The following is a 21,814-nucleotide window of genomic DNA, read 5'->3' on the forward strand; positions in this document are numbered from 1 at the left end:
CTGTTTGATTATTGATACATTCATAAACTGCGTCTTCTGGAAATTCTATTACCATACATATATATCCGTATATTGTTACACAGTACTTAATCATCCATTACGACTCATCTCTGGAACCATGTTGTCCCTCTCATCTTCCAAAATCCCATTGCTTTGCATTCGTGATAACTGCTGAAATTTTGGGGTCGTTTCTTTCTTACCCAACAGTTTCTTGGCAAATATAGCACCCCCTGTTACTGCTCCTACTGAAAACAATGTGCCCACAATCACCAAAGTCCACTGTGAAAGAAAAATTATTAGATTAGATCTATTACCCATAGTACTAAATTATGGTTGCAAAAGTTTTTCAACGTCACTGCAACCGCATCTGCAACATTAAAACATATAATCATTTTTAGGAAATAAATCACTTCATAAAGTCCGTAATAATCTCAACTGCAATTTAATAGTATGACTATGACCTTAGAAGTTCTAAGCTTCAGTTTCCACTTGGGAAGAGATGAATCGTACTCACATTTGTGTTACTACTGTTATTGCTTCCCCAATGAGGCAGTTCAGACATACTTGAATCCCCAGACGAGTCTGCAAGAATTTGTTTTTCTTTTTCAACATGATAATCAGATCAGATCAAAAAACAAGGTAGGAAAGAGGAGAAAGTCGAACCTGTTGTGTTTGTTGTCGGAAGAGAACAGTCAACACTTCCTTTCCAGTCAGAAGGACATTCGCATGCATTGCTTTCGACCAGACATTCAGCCCCATGGAAACAAAACATTCTATCACAACGAACTCCGGGATACTGACAATGTTTTCCGGTATACCCTAGAGGACATTTGCAGGAGTAGTCCTCCCCTTGAACGATTTCTTCACAGAGCCCACCATTTTCACACCAAAACGAATTAGTCCCATCGCACATCGTCATCTCCTCATCACAGAATCTCCCCCTGTAAAACATTTTGTCACCATCGTACGTAATCCAACACTACTGTTAAGAAATAGAAGTATTACCCGAGGAAAGGACGATCACCGTCCAAGATGGTTGATGAATCCGGGATATCGCAAATGCAGTCACTGTGGCTGTTACATGACCCGGTTTTGCATTTGCTGTCGTCTTCACATGGCAGAGAATGTACGTTCAGAGATCCAAACAACAAAGAGATTGCTACCACAGATCTAAGCATTGACATCTTTAAGATTCAGAGATAGAAAGTATGCGAACTGAGAAGAAGAAGAAGAAACAGTATGCGAATTGAATTTCCTAACAGTTTTTTAGTTTTTAAGTGATGCAATGTGGAGATTCGTGAAAGTGCCTTAGGGTTTAAGCAAAGGCGCCATAATGACCTGTTAGTCGCCAGCTGAAAGTGAAGCTGAACCCGTCGAATAGGAACTGTTGGTTAACAATTTCATGCGTTTTTTTTTATATACGGAAGCTTAGCAAAGTCAAACAATGCATGTCACTGACGAGTAGTTTATTAGGGTACTGGATCCGAGAAGCATGTAAATTCAACATTTCACGTATCTCAAGGCGCAACAGTACACTCTAAATAAACCCGGTTTGCATCTTGGGCTAGGCCGTTTCTTTATTTAGCTGCCGATGTATAGGGCTAAACAATGGTTGAGACTTGAGTTTTTTCGGCCCAATAGGTCATGAGCTATAATTAATTGGCCCAACAGGCCACCACGAAATTTATTTTACAAATTACGACAAAAGCTACAGTACAAGGCAAACTTGTTTGCCGAAGTGACGAGTTTGAAAAAATATTTTTTAATGGTCCTAGGTAAATGGGCCCCATGTGAATCAATATTATAATATATTTTTATAAATTCATCATATTAAAGTGACGAGTCTGGTGAAAAGTAATTTATTTTTCATAAAAAATCAATAATTAATTTAAATATATATATAAAAAAACTAGAACTCATCACCTTGACATGACGATTGACGAGTTCCTCTGGAATTTAAAACTAGTCATTGGACAAAGGACAACATTTGAATTTTAAAAATGTAATTGTTGAAACTCATCAAGTCGACATGATGAGTTTCATCGAATTTCATTTAAAAATGATTTAATGTAAAATAATTTATTACAAAATAATAATAAAAGTTATTACAAGCTAATACAATCCATAAAAAATTACTTATATTTTCGTAATTCTTGACAATGTCGAGGAGCGTTCGAATGATAATGGCGTGGGGCTCATCAATTTCGTCTTGGTCGTCCCCTTGAACGTTTTCATCTTCATTTGCTTCTTCAACAAAAGGTGTATTGAACATCACTCCATTTTGAGATCCACCTTTGAAATACGGTAATTGAGTACTTAAGGTATTTCATGCCATCATTGTCGTCATTGACTCGAATTGACCACCAAAATCAATACCTTGCTGACCATATATAATATGATCTTTTTCACCATTATGTTATGTCGAAAATACTTGAGCACTTTGTATTGCATCCCATGAACCTCCAACCCAATTTGGCTGACTCTCCATTAAAGCATGATATGGAGGATAAAAACCATAATTGGTTTGAGATGCAAAATATTTGGCAGAAGCAGAAGATGTCGATGATGATGATTTCTTACCCTTTACGAATTTGGCCTTCTTTTTTTTCCCATTGTTCCCTCTTTTTCGATGTTGTTAAATATGGTTTTCCAATTGCTTCATAATTTTGGAAATAGGGAGAAATGTCGAAATTAAGGTCAGCAACTGTAATTTCGAAGCACATAGGGACAAATAAATGACGCTCATTCCATTGTTGAATGTAAACAACGTTAAAGATACCAGGGCCAAGATTGTAGCAAGACTAGACAACCCGCTTTATCAGTTTTCCCCCCTTTCAACTATTATAACCTTGCAAAGTTCCCAACATAAAAATACCAAAATAGTCGAGCCCCAACAAGTGTTACGACACTCAGTAAAAATTTTCAACATCAAAAGATGTTGAGTGTGCACCAAATTTTTGAATTTATCAGGTAACAATATCCCTCTAATCAATTGGAGAAGATGCCCTTAGGTTGCAAATTTGACCTCATCCTCGATAGAGTAGTCAATTACATGAAATTCATACTCCAACCAAGTTATATGTATCTGATACCTCTCTTAGACCTCTAGTGGTGACATATTTCCTAAAACTTCCTCAACGATTTGGAATCGATTGTAATCATTGTGCCTCACTAGTGTCGAACCATTAATCAAAACACTGAGTTGGTAAGTGACATCTTCCAACATAATCGTCACTTCACCACTCGAAAAATGGAAAGTATGTGTTTCGGACCTCCAACGTTTAATCATCGCCGAAATCAGTGTTAGGTTCACCCTAAAACCATGAAGAAATATGGTTGGAAACAACCCGGATTGTTGTATATATAATAATTCATTGATGCATATTTCTAAGTGTCATTCCTCGTTGACGAATGCTCCATTCTTCTTTCAGAGTGAGTTCGAGCGAAGAAATATGGACAACATCACGACGTAACATTTTATCTAGTAGACATTTTCACGAATTATTAGAAAAAATCTCATTTTTTCTTAACAATTCACAATAAAAATCATAAACCCCAAATCTACCAGCTATAAACAACTATATTTTACAAAGATCCTATAGAACTTATCACGTTGAGGTGACGAGTTCTAATATGCCCGTTGAAATCTTATCGTTGCTGTTGCTTATTGGCTAATGGCTATAAACAATTAGTTTATTTTAAATTCCAAATGAACTCGTCATTTCGGTGTGACGAGTTTTAATTTTTTTTATTTATAATTTTTAATCAATTAATGAATTAAAAAAACAAATTAGTATTAACTCACATGAGACCCACTTAATTGAGACCATTAAAAAATATTTTTTGGGCAAACTAATCACATACAATAAATTTTTTGAGAGTTTAGTTGATGAAGAAGAAGAATGAGCTTGTCTTTAACAATTGTTTCGCATGGAAAATTAACACATTACAATAGTACATACAGAAGTAGCATATGTTTGGATAAACAGTAAAATAATAATAACTATATATTGTGATCTTAAGTCTCAAAACTTGACTACTCGTCCATTTTCATTTCTTTGAATTTGATGAAATTAGTAATGTTTTCCATCATATTTAATGTTTAATTTTATACAAATAATTTCAATTTATTTTTTACAAGCTAATATATGGTCAAATATTTTGTTAATATAGAGTAATTATAAAATACTGTACGGTCAAATATGTTGTTAATCTATTGAGAACGCGCACACATATGATTCAGAAGTAACTGCTCTAATCGAAAGTTATTGAGAGAACAACACTCCCTTCTACCACTGAGACCACATTAAACCATAATTAAAGTTTTTATGCGTACAATTACATAATATATTAAAATTCACCTTAATACTTACCTCAACGTGATAATATAAATTATTTAATTTTTGAAATATATTAAATTTATCAAAATAAACATATATACATTCACAATAAAATTCATTTTATTAATTTTAATTAATCTACTATTTGATTAGCTCATGATATCAATTAAATTATACACTTAAATATATTATAGATGGTGACGACAATGATAACAATAGTAGACTTAATGCATATAACAAGCCATATTAGTAGTTAAAGGGATGATTGTTGTCTTTAGAAGTTCCGAGTCCAAGCACCAACGATTACAATATATTTGAGCGTTTATTGTCAAATAATTGAGAGTATTTAGAACATATATTACTACTTGTAATCATCATAAATTATTAAAATAAATGATAATAGACTTAATATTGATGCATTAACAACGTATAATTTTATGTATAATCGGTGAATAAACAATTATAGTTATTATAAAATTTTGAAAATAAATTTACTTTTAATGATATATCATTATGATAATATATGAAATTATATACTATGGATGCATCGATGGAGTGTGTCGAGTACCACAAGTTGAGCTATGGGGTAGTGGCATAAGCAAGTTTTGCATGAATGCTATGACTCATTGGTGGTCAGCATGTTCAACGGCGGCAGGATTCACTTATCAAACCACCAAGGAATGCCCATTTTAGTGTATGGGGCGATATGCTAGGCATCATCACTTATAATAGTCAATGTGTTGATCTCTCTGCCCGTAGTTTAGGGTTCAGCCCCCCCCTCTATTTAAATGGAAAAAAAAGAGGAAAAGGAGGGACCCAAGGAGAGGGGACAGGTCATTTCTTTTAATTTATAAAAAATAAAAATCCATTTCAGTATTTCTTGTTGTTGAAACAGAAAGAAATTAATCGATTTAAGAGAAAAAGAAAATGCCACTCCTCTCCTGGATCTATGAGATCTAATGTGTTTCATTTTTTCTCAAAAAGGAGGAATGCTCTGCTCCCTCAGATCTATTTCTTGAAATTAGATCCTTAGATGAGGAAAAGGAAAAATCAAGTGTAATTGAAGAAGAAAAGGAAGATGTATATGGCATATGGATATCCGCAGGTGATTCCATTAGAGCAAGGGCAGTATCCCACGTCGCAAAAGATCATTTACCTAAAACTCATTAACCGACTCTTGCTCGTCGTTTCGCCTTTGCATCTCGAGCTATGGAGTTCCTCCCAGGTATTTCCTACACAAATGCATGCTTTTGTTTCATGATTAGGTTTTTTGTTTTCCTCATTTATAAAGCCTTTTCATTGATTTGTGTGTCGGTGATTGCAGCATAGAGTGAGGTTAGGGAGCTATAAGAGAGATGCGGATTCGCTGCAAAGAGAAGGCGAGAATTTGCAGGCCGTTTGGAGCCCTGACACCAAACTGATTGCTGTTCTTGTGAGTTTTTTATTTTTTTTTTCTCTCAGAGAATTGATTTAGCTTACCATGGTGCAAGTTTAATTTTCTTTTATTTGAAGTTGTTTCTGTCACTGTTTTGATTAAATGTTCGTTTAGTATTAGGGTGCTGGAATTTCGGTGTTGATGGAGTAAAATTAAAATGAAGCAGAAAAACAGTTTATGCATATTACTCTTGATAATTGCATTTAGCTTGATTTGTTTTATTTTCACGCTTAAGGATGATGGATAAGAGTTCCCTTTTGCCCGGATTGCTCAATGATAAAAGGATGATGTTTGATATATCCCATTTATTGTTTTCTTTGTTTCGGTGTACTGCTTCTGAAGATATTTAAGCACGTAACTTTATTTGTTATGAACTTAAATCTTACTCGTTTTTATTTTTGCAGACTTCATCTCTCTTTCTTCACATTTTTAAGGTCCAGTTTACTGAGAGAAAAGTACAATTAGGGGGGAAGCAACCCTCTGGTCTGTTTCTAGCAACGATAACTCGAGTTCTGAATGAACAAGTGCCTTTTCCTGAAAATGATTTGGCCGTGTAAATATTTCCTTTTCATTTTTGGTAGTTTTGATCTTAACTTTAGTTATTCTCAGTATCTCATCTTTCCTTTGAACCTCTTTGATGTAGGAGCAATATTGTGAGTGATAACAAACATATGCTATTGGGGCTTTCTGATGGATCTTTATATAGTATCTCTTGGAAGGGGGAGGTAATCCATAGTTAACAAGTTGCAGCAATTTTATCCTGTCTTATGCAGTTCCTTTTAACATGGAATTTGATTTTTTTATTTACTTTATCTGTATAGTTTTATGGAGTTTTTGGACTGGATTCCTCCCAACACAATGAGAATGAAGTTGCTACATTACCACATTCTCCAGTTAATTTAACTGCCTCTGGAGAGGACGACAGTACTTTTGCCTCGAATAATAATGTCTCCAAGAAAGCTGCTATAGCAAAATTGGAGTTTTGTGTTTTGATGAGGCTTCTGTTAGTCTTATATTCTGATGGACAACTAGTTTCATGCACTGCGAGCAAGAAAGGTTTAAAGGCAGGTGAATCCATTAAACCTGAGAAAAAATTGGGAAATGGTGATGCTGTATGTACTTCAGTTGCTGGAGATCAACTAATCCTTGCCGTTGGTACCAGAAGAGGTGTTGTTGAGTTATATGATTTGGCTGACTCTGGGTTGCTCATTCGTACTGTCTCCTTATATGACTGGGGGTATGCATTGTCTTTACTGGTAAAGCTAGAATGTTGGTGGTATACTCTAATGTATTTACATTTTGTTCTTTGAGTGAACTAACTAGTCACTATATATTTCTACTAGGTAGTTAAATAAGATATTTTCCTCAGCTCTCTTTTGTAAAATCACATTCCTTGCGGTTGTCAACTTGCACTGAACTTTTTACGGTGCTATGAAATCCTTCTGTTAAGCAACACTTTAGTAAATTTTTGGTTTTGCTAGTTCCTTAGCGGCACTTATTTTAGTAAGTTTTTGGACCACAGTGTTATAGAAACCAATGTTATGGGCTCAAGCTTTTATGCATCAAGGGTGAAAACTTTACTTCTTGATCTTCTTGTTTGGCAGATATACGATGGAAGACACTGGTTCTGTCTGTTGTATTGAATGGACGCCAGATAATTCTGCTTTTGCAGTTGGGTGGAAGTTACGAGGACTTACAGTTTGGTCTGTTTCTGGATGTCGTCTAATGTCAACCATCCGTCAAATTGGTTTGAGTTCTGCTTCTTCTCCAGTAGTTAAGACAAACCAGGATTGTAAATATGAGCCATTGATGGGCGGTACCTCATTAATGCAGTGGGATGAATATGGATATAGGCTTTATGCTATTGAGGAGGGATCGTTGGAGAGAATTCTTTCATTTTCTTTTGGAAAATGTTGCCTTAGTAGAGGAGTATCGGGAATGACTTATGTCCGTCAAGTGATTTATGGTGAAGATAGATTGCTTGTTGTGCAGTCAGAAGAGACTGATGAGCTAAAGATGCTACATTTAAACCTTCCAGTTATACATCCAAGTCTCAACTTCAATAACTGTCTGCTTTCATTCTGTTTTCCCATAAAATGTGAGTATCCTGATGTTGTTTTGCTTTTGTTCAGGTTTCTTACATTTCACATAACTGGCCTGTTCAGCATGTGGCAGCAAGCAAGGATGGAATGTATTTAGCAGTTGCTGGTCTCCATGGGTTGATTTTATATGATATAAGACTGAAGAAGTGGCGAGTGTTTGGAGATATCTCTCAGGAACAGAAGATTCAGTGCGAAGGTCTGTTATGGCTGGGGAAGATCGTTGTTGTCTGCAACTACATTGATTCTTCGAACATGTGAGATGCAAATCTGTGCCCTCTTAATTATTTCTGCAGAATTTGCCAACTCTGTCCAAGTACTTCTAACTATTGATTAATTTCTGATATATAAGGATGCCTGAAATTCATGGGCAAGTCATCGCACTGCTGCCAGTTCATTTAAACTTCAACCAATCAAGTACTCTTGTTTTGAACCCTAAGCTTTTGGCAGCAAGCCTCAATTCTTTCTTTCTGTCGTTTGTTTTTAATAAATAATTACATTGATTCATCTCACATGTGAGTTGCAAATATGTGCCCTGTGCCCGCTGAATTACTTCTGCCTGCAGAACTTGTCAACTCTGTCCAAGTACTTAAATTGTTGATTAATTTCTGGTAAAATATGGATGCCCGAGATTCATGAGCAACTCATCACACTATCAGTTCCTTTAAACTCCAACTGATCAAGGACTCTTATTTTGTTGGCCACAAGTTTCAATTCTTTCTTTGTATCATTCGTTTTAAATGAAGATTTACGAATTGCAATCTTTTCGTTTAGTTTCATGATCAACTATTGTTTATTGTGGTTGATGCAAATGAATGTATGCAGGTATGAGTTGCTTTTTTATCCTCGATATCACCTTGATCAGAGCTCACTACTTTGTCGTAAACCATTGCTTGCAAAGCCAATGGTAATGGATGTCTACGAAGATTACATACTAGTCACCTATCGGCCTTTTGATGTACACATATTCCATGTGAAGTTATCTGGTGAACTGACACCTTCTAGTACTCCGGATTTACAGGTAAAGGAATGTTATCCAGTTATTTAAATATTTGATTGAAATATATAAATGATTGTACTTTAAAATAATGTGTAAGTTATTCTTCATACGTTTTTAAGTGATAAAATGACAAACAGCTTTCTACAGTTCGAGAACTCTCGATCATGACTGCAAAAAGCCATCCTGCAGCTATGCGTTTTATTCCTGAACAAATTTCAAGAGACAGTGCCCTTGACAATCATAACTCATCTTCATCAAACTTGTTAGCCCGAGAGCCTGCAAGGTATCACCTTTGAACTGGTGCATTGAACTTTCTACACATTGCATGTGCCTGATATTTACTTACTTTTCTAGATGTCTGATACTGAGAACGAATGGGGAGCTTTCATTACTTGATTTGGATAATGGAAGGGAAAGGGAACTCACCAATTCGGTTGAATTATTTTGGGTTACATGTGGTCAATCAGAAGAGAAAACAAATCTAATTGAGGATGTCTCCTGGTTGGACTATGGCTACAGAGGAATGCAGGTAACCTACTGTTAAAATTGATTGTCCAACACTTTTCGTTTTATGTTTTTTCTGTAAATTCTCTTGTTTTTACTAGTCTGATTTAATTTTTGTTGGATGCTTATTTTTACAGGTTTGGTATCCATCTCTAGGCGTTGACTCATTTAAGCAGGAGGACTTTTTGCAGGTATTATTGACCTGAGAGTGTGATTTCCGTCTGATCTTGTTACTCCTTTAATGCACTTTTCTTGTCAACATTTCTCTTATTCAGTATTTTTTTTTCAAAAAAGATCATACAAGGCATTTGATCTGGTTATTTGGCATATCTACTAGTTTTAATATTTCTATATGTATTATCAGTTGGATCCAGATCTGGAATTTGACCGCGAGGTGTACCCTTTGGGGCTTCTTCCAAATGCTGGGGTTGTGGTTGGCGTGTCTCAAAGAATGTCATTTTCAGCATGCACAGAATTTCCATGTTTTGAGCCAACTCCCCAAGCTCAAACTATATTGCATTGCCTACTCCGACATCTCCTTCAGGTATGTCTATTTTTTCTCATATCTTTAAGTGTGCCAAATCCTTGTTTCATTTAAAGTCTAAATTCATAATCATATGGGAATGTGGACATCAAAATTTCTTGTCTTTATTAGAAAGAATTTGATTTCTTTTATATTTTATGGTAATGGATTTTGGCATTATATCCATTTACTAATCAAACCTATTTAAACTTCATCAGGCAGACTTAATTCTCTTTCTTTAAAAGTTTGTTATTGGCTGACCAAAAAGTGTATTAGGTGATGTGGTTAGTCGGGAAAATAGCAGTGAATCGATTGAATTAGGGCTGAACAAACAAGAAAGATGGAATTTAGAAAACTTAGGGTTATAGAAACTTCTAGTTTCTTTCTATTAATTCTAGAAAATAATAAGAATAATTATGTTGGCTGTAAAGCCTACAACTTATTTTATAGGCTTTCTTCCAACTAAAGTTACTAGGCTTTCTTGCAAATAAAGTTTTTCATTAGAATCCTAGATTTAAACCTAAAGAGAATTAATAACCCTAAAAATTTAATAGTCCTAGCCTAGCCTTAGCCATTTATCATGTCTGATAATTAATAGATATTATAGAATAAAACTAAAATACTAAAATATTATACAAAATTAATAAAGTTCCCGCGTCATTACAATTTTTTTGGAACTTAATTTAGTTATTTGCAAAGATATATATGCTTTCAGAGTAGCATTAAAGGATGTTTATGTTTATATACAAAGTCATAGCTCTAAATGGTGTGCCTCGTTTTAAAGTAAAATGCTACCTTGGTCATACATGCTCTTTATTATTCTACTTCTGGTTCTGCATCTTGCAGAGGGACAAAAGCGAGGAGGCTTTACGTTTGGCAAAAATATCAGCAGAGAAGCCTCATTTTTCACATTGTTTAGAGTGGCTTCTTTTCACAGTATTTGATGCTGAGATTTCAAGGTATTATTCAACTGGGAAAAATGACTGTCCAAGCTATGCTTGGAATGACTATTTGTGTATCTCTGTGCATATAATTGAGGGAATTTCCATGCAGTCCTAATGTTGCAGTTTTTTAGCTTTCGGGAAACTAGAAAAATAAAAATTACCCACATAAACTTGCTGGTTTTAGCAAAAGTTCCTTCTATTTTGCTTGGACCATTTTAGGGACCAGCCTTGATCTCGCTGTGTTCACTAGAAGGCTGGAGGTTTTTATGTGCCTTCTTTTCTCCCCTTCTCTTTTTTCGGTTCTCTCTTTTTGCTTACCCTGTAAGAACTCAATTATATTGGTTCCTTGCAGGCAAAATGTGACTAAAAACCAGGTCTCAGTCCAGAAACAGAATGCCTCTCTTTTGGAGAAGACCTGTGATCTGATCAGAAATTTTCCAGAGTATCTTGATGTGGTTGTGTGTGTTGCAAGAAAAACTGATGGTAGACATTGGGCCGATCTGTTCACTGCTGCAGGAAGATCTACAGAGTATGTTCTTAGTCCTCTTTTTGACTTGTTTTTCCAGTTGACAAATGCAAAACATGTCTGAAAGATGTTGGACATATATATCTCTGTGTGTGTGTGATTCTTCTTCCTTATCTTCTGTAGTGATTAACTATATTTGGATACATTTGACCTTCTTTTGAGTGATAATTGTATCGAGTTAACACTGGGCATTGGTTGTATCATCATTCTATTTAATTAGCGCACCTTCATTCTTTTTCCATCCAAAAATTGTCCTCACTAATTTTATTGCAAAAGGTTGTTTGAAGACTGCTTCCAACGGAGATGGTACCGCACTTCAGCGTGCTACATTCTTGTAAGAATAATTTTCTCTTTGGAATTTTTAACCTTGTTCTAAACATGTCATGTTTCTTGTCATTGCCTTTTCAATTTTCCAAAGATATTTCCTCTTCGGAGATGGTTGAAATTTTATTTAATACAAGCATAGAGCCTTTTTTAAAGCATGCTTTGGGTTCTTATACAGTTCAGCAGTTATGGTCAACCTATAAGAAGTAAATTTACAGAGTTTGTTTATCTTCTAAGAATTATGTATCTCTCCCTCCTTAGATGTAGCTGGAAAGCTATGCATGAGAAGCAAGGGGAACATTCTCTCTTATTGCATGTGAATTCCTTGTCAGAAAACAGTATGCAAGGTTTTTAATAGATCAGTGGAGTATAGAAGTCGTCATCTCCTGTTCTACATGATTGTCTGATCAAATTCATTCCTTTTATAAAAATGGTGCAGGTAATTGCCAAACTTGAAGGTCCTGCTGTTAGTCAGTACTGTGCTTTGCGCTTATTGCAGGTAGATTTTTGCTAATATTTTTCATAATTATTTTCTCTCTGTTTTACCTTTATTTATCCCCTTAAGACTTTTGAACGCATTATCAAATCCTGTGCAGGCTACTCTAGACGAATCATTATATGAACTTGCTGGAGAGCTGGTATTATTCTTGCATGGTCACATGTTTGTGTAAATGAATTTTTTGGTAATAAACACTTACTGAATCATGATTTCTTTCTCTTTTGTTCTTAGGTGAGGTTCTTGTTGCGGTCAGGGAGAGATTTTGAGCAATCATCTACAGATTCGGACAAACTATCTCCTAGATTCTTGGGCTATTTCCTTTTGCGTTCTAGTTTTAGTAGATCATCATTAGATAAAAGGTTATTGACTTCCATGAATTGTTCTACATTACCTTGGGATGTTGTAATTTCAAGATAACACTTAATTCATTCCCCTCTATTTTTTTTGTAACAGCACTTCATTCAAAGACCAGAGTGCTCATATTGCTTCCGTCAAGAACATATTGGAAAATCATGCTAGCTATTTGATGTCAGGAAAGGAACTTTCCAAGCTTGTTGCATTTGTAAAAGGCACTCAGTTTGATTTAGTGGTGAGAAAAAAATAGCTGGCTCAAAATGTCATTTTATGGGGTTAAGTGATTTTCATTTGTTCCACTTAACAATACACTGCAGGAATATCTTCAACGAGAAAGATATGGCTCTGCTAGGTTGGAGAATTTTGCATCAGGGCTAGAATTGATTGGGCAAAAGGTAACCAGTTTTCTTAGTAATATGTTTTCGTGTATATTCTTTGCTCTTTGTTGTATTTTTATATACCATGGTGGAATACCTTGTGTGATGTAAGAAACTGTTCAAAATGCTCAACTTAGGCACTAACTGTGTATACATTTAGATGATAGAAAATAACCACCGTACTTTCTCTGCAATTTTTTTTTTGTATGATAGTCTAATGCTTGTTGGACCATGTTTTTGAAATTGTCCAGCTGCAAATGGGAACGTTACAGAGCAGATTGGATGCTGAATTCCTCTTGGCTCATATGTGCTCTGTCAAGTTCAAGGAGTGGATAGTTGTTCTTGCCACTCTTTTAAGGCGATCCGAGGTATAATTTCTTTCATTTAACATTAAGATTCTGGTTTTAATGACAATTTGATTTTTAGCATCACTGATATATGTACCTTACCTTGCCCTCATTTGAAGCAGCATGTGGGACTCACTAGATTTTGTCGTTTTGCTCTGGACTCCTCTTTAAAAAGTTGCTAGATTTTTGTCCATGCTTTACAATAGGACAATTTTTTATTGGAATGTTCATAAATTTTGACAACTTTTTATATTTTATACATATTTTAATTTACTTGATTAATTTTAAACTGTGAAAGTGCTTTAATAAGTTAATTGGTGTTTCGGACAAATGTTTTTTGAATTTTACTTTATATTTTACCTATTTATTGTTTCTTCTGCATTTTCTGAGTTTAGTTGATTGGTGATTTTCTTTAAATAGTCGCCTGTCCTTCCCGGCTTCCCATATCTCTCCCTTGTATGAAAGAAAAGAACCACACATAGGTTTCAAGGCAGCCAGTTAAGAGAATAATGGAGAACTATGCAGGATCCAATTTTTATTCTCTTTCCCCTCTTTTCCCATCTCTATTCCAAGTGTGAAAAACGCTACCTAGGCCTTAATTAGCCGTCATAAGAAAACACTTTGTTTTCTTACTTTTGGTAAGCTAAGTAATTTTATTCATCAAAGAATTGGACATCTTTGTTTTCCCTGATCTAGTAGAAGATCATCTCAAAAATGCAGCACTGCTATCGTTTATTTAAATTTCTAGGTCATTTCGACATTAATAATCCATGCAAGCTGTTGTTCATCATAGGGTTTCATGATCATAATCCCTTCTGCAGGTTCTTTTTGATCTTTTCCGGCATGATATGCGGTTGTGGAAAGCATATAGTATGACATTGCAGGTATGTGGCTTTTACAGCTCCGTTCATAGTAAAATTATTCTCATCGAAATTTGAGTTACCATGCTCTCAATTTTTTTTGTCAGTCACATCCAGCATTTACTGAATACCATGATTTGCTTGATGATTTGGATAAGAAACTTTCACCAACTGCAAATTCAGAAGATAAATGAGGAGGGTATCGAATTTTAACTGGAAAAAAAATCATGTGGAATGCCAAGCGGAAGAGGACCAATTTTCTCGAAAGTAATGCTCAACCAAGCAAAAGAGGATCAGTGGAAATCAAGTCTTGCAAATGATTGGATCTTTGTATCTCATTAGAATCACAAAAAAAAATATTTGTAGGTATAGAGGGTTAAGCATCATAGGGATTCATGTCATGCTCAGTTGCATGCTTTTTTGTTTTGTTTTAAGCTACTATTCTTCACATTATTTATAACGTATTATTGCATGTATAAATGTTTATAAAAATAAGTAGAGTCAACCAAATAAAGTACTTATTATATTAGTGATTTTGTTAGCCTGGAAATTGAATTTCAGTAGATTGATTAGCCGGTATTTGAAACCTTTATTTGATTGGGATAAAAATTTTCAATGATTTACACCTGTATTTTTTATATATTAAAAAAACAATTCAGAAGCCATTACGTTATATATCAGCAATTATAATGGTATTTTGAAAATCCAAAACCATAGTTTCAGAAGGTCCATTATTACAGAATTTCAACCAGAATTAATATCATTAAACATTCCATTTATCATGTACTCGACAAGCTGAGTAATGTACTTGTCCTGTTCAGCAATAACCTTGCAGCCTGTCTTGCACGAGCCCTGATGCCTTCTCCTTACTTCATCCGACACCGTCGCAGGCTTATGCTTCTTGAAGAAAACAGAAGATGGGAACGTGACCCATTCTGGGGCCGACACCAAGCTTTCGGAAGATGAATGTAGCTTCTTTTGGCCATCACCAAACAGAAAATCTGGTGAGCCAAGGAAAACGTCGGTGGAAGCATTGAAAGGTGCGAAGTAGACAAGCGAGACTTGATATTCAAAGGCGATCTATGATGCCCAGTAAGGAATAACATCAACAAATATCCAGTCTGGTAATTGATCAGCCACGAATTCCCTGAAAGGTTCTTTAAGTAGATCATATGCGGCTTTCAAGTATTGATCTTTCTCACATGAAATATTCATATAAAATAAACAATTAAAACTAAAGATGCAAAGAAAAATAAATCCTTCGAATGAGAATGACGACCAACATCAAAATTCAATAAGATATAAACATATCACTCAATTAACATATTATTATAAATTGATCAATGGTTGTTAAGTATATTACCTAGTATAATAATAATTTTAGTTCTCAAAACTTATATAGTTTATTAAATGGGCCTAATTTGAAATAATTCAATAAATTTAACTCTCCATATTTTAATTTTTTTATTATTTTTAGTATTTCTTCTCCTAAATTACTTGTTCTCTCATAATTTTATATTACTTTCATGTACCATAATAGTTACTTTATGACAAAATGCAAAAATCCAACTACTGATTTGACAATATCAGAAAAAACTGAATTTATGAATTTTTTCAATATTACGTGTCAAATTTGTTGAATTATTTCGAATGAGGATAAACTGAGAGAATATACACATTTTGGAGAGAAAATGTTATTATACCAAACCACATGGGACATTTGTTTCAATTTTAACAATGAAATAATAAATTTGTAATAATATTTTAATTGAGTGACATGTTTGTAACTTTTAGAAGAAAAGTGGCATGTTTATTAGTAAACACATAATCAAGTGACCTTGGGTGCAATTTAACCTAAATGATATTGGTGGAAGATGATATGGAGATGGTCCATTGTCAATTTGTCATTGTCTTGGTGACCCATACGGTCACCTTTCACAGACTCAACAATCCAATTCCACGATAAAAGAGAATCATGTGAGGTTCATAAAGAGATTGGTTGTACTGCACCCCCAAGTTATTTAGAAAATTTGCAGTCCATATCTTCCGTACATAGAGTTTGCAAAATTCTCCAATATATTGTACCATTTTGATTTTGGCACTAAGGGACTTAGGCGAATCTATCTAAGATATGCTTGTTTGTAATGTCTCTGTGTTGTTAGCAGAGGAATAGAAAAAGAAAGAAATTTATTACTCGCCTTTATTATCACCTATTTTATACACATTGCTCATCATTAAAAACTCCAATAAGAGAATTGACCAGGAAAAAAAAATCTCCAGCAATCCATCAACTAATGATGAAAGAATTAAACACTGAGAATCATAAATTAAAAGGAGAGATTTACGTTAGTTCCTTCGATCTCCTCCATTTCCCTTTTGTAATGGAGATCCATGCTCATGCAATATATGCAGAGCCTTTAGCTTTGCTTTCTGCTTGACAAAGAAAGATGACGCCACATTCTTGCCCATAACAGGTGCACTTATGTTCTCTCGCTTTTGGTTATGAAATGACTTCAATCCGAATGCAGTCAAAGGTATCGATCCCTCAAGCTCCTGTGAAAGCATGACTTTTTTCATAAGCTTCATGCAACAAGTTTATCAAAGATGCATCCTAAGTAACCATACGAATACAGATGCTCTATGGGTCATATTAAAAGCATAGAGAATCAGGACCTGAACTAGTTGCTCACTAAGATGTATGTATATATTATACTTGATTTAAACATTACCCCATGTGTGATACCCAGTGTTGGGATGAATGCAGGAGAAGCAGGAAAAGCTGTTGCTGAAGATTTTTTATTTCTACTATCTCCATTCTCTGCAAGAATTACAGTCACAATGCAAGTCTTGTCATCTAAAGCTCGAGTATAATGGTGAAAATATGAGCTACTGATGTAACAAGCATACCCTGTTAAAAGTCAGGAAAGGTGGGCAGATAAATTGTCAAAATTAACTGTAAATTCGGTGGCTTTAATTGCACCGAATTCAGTGCAAAATTCGGTGCAATAAATGGGCAGCTATTGTTGAAATGAAAATAGAAATATTATAACTTTAGTCATTGTATTTTTAGGGTACTAAGCTTCAACTATAAATACCCTAACCCATTTAGCTTTAAAATCATCCTAAAATCTCAAATCATTTTTTTCTCCCAATACTAGAGAGTTTTCTTGTGAGGAGTGAGTGCTTTGTAAACACCTGCAAATTTTCTCTCTTAGTAAAAGATCTGCAGCAGTCCGGAGACGTAGGCACAATTAGTTGAACTCCGTTTCAATTTCGGGTATTATTTTTTCTCTTTTATTTCATATTCTCACTAATCTGTTTGTAGGGAAATTATTCATACTCGTTTTATTTCCCAACATACCCTATAACTGGAAAAGCGTCGAAGCACTGCCCGGGGGTTCTATGTTTTTGTTGCTACACAATAATGTAAATAATTTATTGCTCTCAGCAGAACATTGAAAGAATAACAATCAAAAGAAAATACAATTATTGGGACGAACTAACCTTGCCAAAGTTTGTGAAGTCCCCTTCAAAGTAGAGTTGGTATCCAAGGCTAAGTGCCATGAAAGAGGTTTCGATGCAGGAGTATCTAGACAACATTTGATAAGTAACATGATATTCAGCTACTTGCAAGAAAGTTTATTGCAAACAAGGCAGAAAACAACTAAAATCTTGAAGATTTCTTTCCTGCTTAGAAACATGATACCTGAAGGCTGAAGAAGAGATTTAGCCAGAAAATATTTCTGCCTAGGATTTGTCTGTACATGTTGAATGGAAAGTAACTTCTTGTTGACATAATCTGATTTAGAGGAATACAATGGAACATAACCAAAAAAGAGGAAAAATGGAATGTGAAACATACTAAAACTTCTACCCACTAATCAACTTCCAGGAAGAAAAAACAAAGGCTTCGATCAACTAGTCATACCTGGTAAAGTGTAGTGCTTGTGATGTCTTGGGATAAATGCCAACACCTGCTGCTCCCCGAGACCTTCCTTATCCGTGTATGTTTGGCAAATAAGAAGTTGCTGATATGAACAAACTAAATAAGTTCAGATATTATTCTTGTACTAGCATATTAAACCAGATAAGTGCAAAGAGATTACATGATTTAAACAATATGCTTTTAGCTCCATGGTTGACACTTGCAACATTTGCTGCTCGAGAAGATCGGTTAACTTGTGAGCCGCAGTGCCAAGATGATCGACCGTATTAACAAGAGCCTTTGCAGCATAATCTTTGAGATTGTCCAATACTCTTAACAGATGAATCACGCAAAGAACAGAGTCGCGTTATAAGAAGAGAACATGCAAGTAATTCGAACTCAATCAAATAACTAAGCATGTAAACTTGATATAAGAAACATCACAGAGACAAGCCATTAATTTGCTCACTCATAGTACTGCTTGCAGGAAAAGGCTGTCAGCTAAGCAATGAATGTACCAAGCAACAAATTCTGAAGTGTAACCTTACATGTGCTTCATTTCAGTGTGATGAAACGACTTTTCGGAGTATTTTGCAGCTGTATAAAGCTGAGGCCTTAGGTTCTTGAGTTCCTTAAAAAAAAGGCACATTGATCCAATTTATCAACTAGCCTAACAATGAAATGCTGGAAAGCTTTTAAATGCAAAAGGCTAAAAAATTCAAAGATGAATTATGAACTCGACAATGAGGACAATTAGCAAACCAATAGAAATCTCTAAGCTCTTATAGATGATACATTTTGAAGCAAATGTGGTCCGAAAATAAGAAATTGAAGAAACGAACCTACAATGCTTTGACAAATCTTTTACTATGCTCAATGGAAACCTCATCGAAGTTCATGGCGGGATCATCAGGCCTGGGTAATTCGACCTCAGTCAGTCAGTTGTCACCTTCTCTCAGAAGGATCAAATTCAAAATCTCAAAACTAGTGATGCTTGTAGCATTTTTTATTATCATTTTGATATAAAGAAATCCAGGAACAAACTAAGGATTCATTAGTTAGACATAGAATTTAACAGAACAGAATGCTTTTGCATGAACAGTAGACTCGAAGATTAAAAATATTTCTACTATGTCTATTTGTTCATGCTTTCCGTCAAAATCGAGACCAAAAAGTAACGCAAATTATCAAATGTCACCTACTGAATACCATTCCTCAACAAAGAAGGAAAAAACAGATACAATTTAGCCAAGTTTCACAGAATAAAGTGCTCATCTAGTTTCCAAAAGATTTTTTACAATGACAGTTACACGGTCAATTAAACTCCATAAAGTTTAGCATTGCTTACACACATACACAATGTATTTAATCAACAAGAAAAAAAAAAGAACAAGAAGAGAAGAAGAATATAAACTTCTTACAGCGAAGAAGAAGAGGAAGAGAAATATATAGTTTGAATTTGGGGGGTGGACTGAGCGGGGTAGGGTACAAAAATACAAGAACAAAAAGTAATTAAGCGGCAGATGGTAAGGAATCGAAGACCTAATTTATCCGCGGCTATGCAACGGATTACATCTAAATTTTCCTTATATTAAATAAATAATTATTATTTAGAATAAACAAGTTAATGATATTTTAAATAGTCTAATTTGATTATAAAATAATATATTTTCAAAATTTCTCTTAATTTATTAAGAATGTACATGGTAATGGTAGATGTGGATGTTACAAAAGAAATAATTATAATAAAACACACACAAAATATAATATAAAAAATCAATCAATACATAAACACAAATATCATCAAAATACTTATAAAAATATATATTATCAAAATTAAGTTTTTAATATTATTTTTAAATATACTCATTTTATAGAACAGATTTACAAGTGTCCAACGTTTTGTCTCTGCATGGAGGTCAGATTTACAAACAAACCCTTTTATCATCTCTTTCATGCCTTATCGGTTATACATACAGGAATCAGTGAGCGTGGTTGTTCTATTTCCATTCATTTTAGGTCTTTTGCTGCTTGAGCAACTCAGTTGCGTAGACTCGCTTCCTTCTTCAAGATGAGTACAATATAAAAACCATGGAGTGCGACAACTGCCTCATTGTATGTAATCTGCTTTATTTGGCTTGACTTTCTCATTTCTAATGGTTATTCTTTAACGTTATTTGCAGGCGTTTATGATCATTCTTGGACAACTTGCATGCCTTTGTCGTCTGCTAGCCTGTCTTACCGGAAATGATGAACTTCAGGAAATCGCAGAGATATTGACCTGTATTTCTGACCTCGTTTATTGCACGTAAGACATCTTGTTCCTGAGACGGTCTTCAAAAACCTCCAAGTCTCCGACTTACTTCCATCTCCTGAAACCTAGACTCCTAACCTACTACAGTGCATAAACATACTCATGACAGATCCATGTGATCTATTAGAGTAAAATCTATGGTCTAACAGGCCGATATTCCTAACCTGTTGGCATATGCCATTATAAATACCCACAATTGAAGAGGGGCCGACATTTTTAACAACCATCCTTCTCTTTCTTCTTCTTCCTTCCTCTTCCTCATGATCGTCCCTCATCAAGCCATCTTATTTCCATCAACAACGTTCAACCATACATTTTCAAAGTCACCCCTTTTTAAACTCATTGTTCTGAGTTTAATCAATAGTGTTTTGACCTGCTTTCTTTTTCAGGGTCTGCGCTTGTATGCAGACTCAGTAAAAAGGTTGAACTGGACCACAGACACCGCCTGCCAGGCAGCGGTGTGATGACAGTTCCTGCGGTGCAGGAGATGTTACTGTTTGACCAGCCGGTGCCTCCGAATGTAACACAACAACCGCAGGGACAATACCCTCCCGCACAATATCCACCTGGACAATATCCACCTCAACAAGGACAGTGGCAGCAGCCGCCGCCGCCATATGGCTATGCATATCCTCCGGGACCACCACCACCATATATGCACGGATACCACCCCAATTCAATGCCTCCTCCGGGTCCGTACGGCGGACATCCACTCCCTCCTCCAAGATACCATCCTGGAGGTCAAGGTTACTAACTTACTATCCTCCCAACGTCCCACCACAACCTCAGCAGTTCCCTTCCGGTGAACACCCCAACAATCCTCCTCCACCGCCTGCACCAAAAGATTCTGCATAGACATTCATACATGCACGTTCAAGTTCTAGTAGCCACCGCGATGGTCATAGTTTGGATCGATTCCTTTACTAAATATTTTAATGTTATGATATACTACATATTCGTCGAAACCTTAACTGTAACTATAGCTTTTTTTCCCGGGTGATCAAATGTAATTAAATCTGTTTGATTATTGATACATTCATAAACTGCGTCTTCTGGAAATTCTATTACCATACATATATATCCGTATATTGTTACACAGTACTTAATCATCCATTACGACTCATCTCTGGAACCATGTTGTCCCTCTCATCTTCCAAAATCCCATTGCTTTGCATTCGTGATAACTGCTGAAATTTTGGGGTCGTTTCTTTCTTACCCAACAGTTTCTTGGCAAATATAGCACCCCCTGTTACTGCTCCTACTGAAAACAATGTGCCCACAATCACCAAAGTCCACTGTGAAAGAAAAATTATTAGATTAGATCTATTACCCATAGTACTAAATTATGGTTGCAAAAGTTTTTCAACGTCACTGCAACCGCATCTGCAACATTAAAACATATAATCATTTTTAGGAAATAAATCACTTCATAAAGTCCGTAAT

General features: G+C 35.2%; 2 protein-coding genes and 2 pseudogenes across 4 annotated transcripts; 2 read left to right on the forward strand and 2 right to left on the reverse strand.

Moving 5' to 3' along the window:
* Window positions 1-90: 90 nt before the first annotated feature.
* Window positions 91-1,184, reverse strand: LOC120186329 (delta-like protein 4). The gene is made up of 4 exons (XM_039190298.1): window positions 1,006-1,184; window positions 664-941; window positions 515-582; window positions 91-279 (listed from the first exon to the last, which is right to left on the reverse strand). The coding sequence occupies exons 1-4, from the start codon at window positions 1,182-1,184 to the stop codon at window positions 91-93; spliced, it is 714 nt and encodes a 237-aa protein (XP_039046229.1).
* Window positions 1,185-5,287: 4,103 nt separating this feature from the next.
* On the forward strand, window positions 5,288-14,489 carry LOC120186272 (guanine nucleotide exchange factor subunit RIC1-like). Of its 3 annotated transcripts, XM_039190258.1 has the most exons (23): window positions 5,288-5,565; window positions 5,665-5,772; window positions 6,180-6,328; window positions 6,419-6,500; window positions 6,597-7,012; window positions 7,380-7,812; window positions 7,908-8,131; window positions 8,700-8,895; window positions 9,012-9,157; window positions 9,229-9,403; window positions 9,516-9,569; window positions 9,743-9,922; window positions 10,748-10,860; window positions 11,198-11,374; window positions 11,648-11,705; window positions 12,135-12,194; window positions 12,292-12,333; window positions 12,426-12,553; window positions 12,648-12,783; window positions 12,866-12,943; window positions 13,177-13,293; window positions 14,094-14,156; window positions 14,240-14,489. In XM_039190258.1, exons 1-23 carry the CDS (start codon window positions 5,419-5,421, stop codon window positions 14,324-14,326), a joined length of 3,369 nt encoding a protein of 1,122 aa, XP_039046189.1. In that variant the 5' UTR covers window positions 5,288-5,418; the 3' UTR covers window positions 14,327-14,489. The 3 variants fall into 3 exon arrangements, with proteins under 3 accessions (XP_039046189.1, XP_039046191.1, XP_039046190.1); XM_039190260.1 differs by lacking the exons at window positions 12,292-12,333; window positions 12,426-12,553; window positions 12,648-12,783; ... (2 more) ...; window positions 14,094-14,156; window positions 14,240-14,489 and adding an exon at window positions 11,874-12,053; XM_039190259.1 differs by lacking the exons at window positions 12,292-12,333; window positions 12,426-12,553; window positions 12,648-12,783; ... (2 more) ...; window positions 14,094-14,156; window positions 14,240-14,489 and having other exon boundaries at window positions 11,874-12,165.
* A 1,989-nt stretch (window positions 14,490-16,478) lies between these two features.
* LOC120186330 lies at window positions 16,479-19,971 on the reverse strand (annotated as a pseudogene).
* LOC120186332 lies at window positions 19,970-21,125 on the forward strand (annotated as a pseudogene).
* The last annotated feature ends 689 nt before the right edge of the window (window positions 21,126-21,814 follow it).

Source organism: Hibiscus syriacus, unplaced genomic scaffold, assembly GCF_006381635.1.
Source record: "Hibiscus syriacus cultivar Baekdansim isolate YM2019G1 unplaced genomic scaffold, ASM638163v2 tig00113337_pilon, whole genome shotgun sequence".
NCBI lineage: Eukaryota > Viridiplantae > Streptophyta > Magnoliopsida > Malvales > Malvaceae > Hibiscus > Hibiscus syriacus.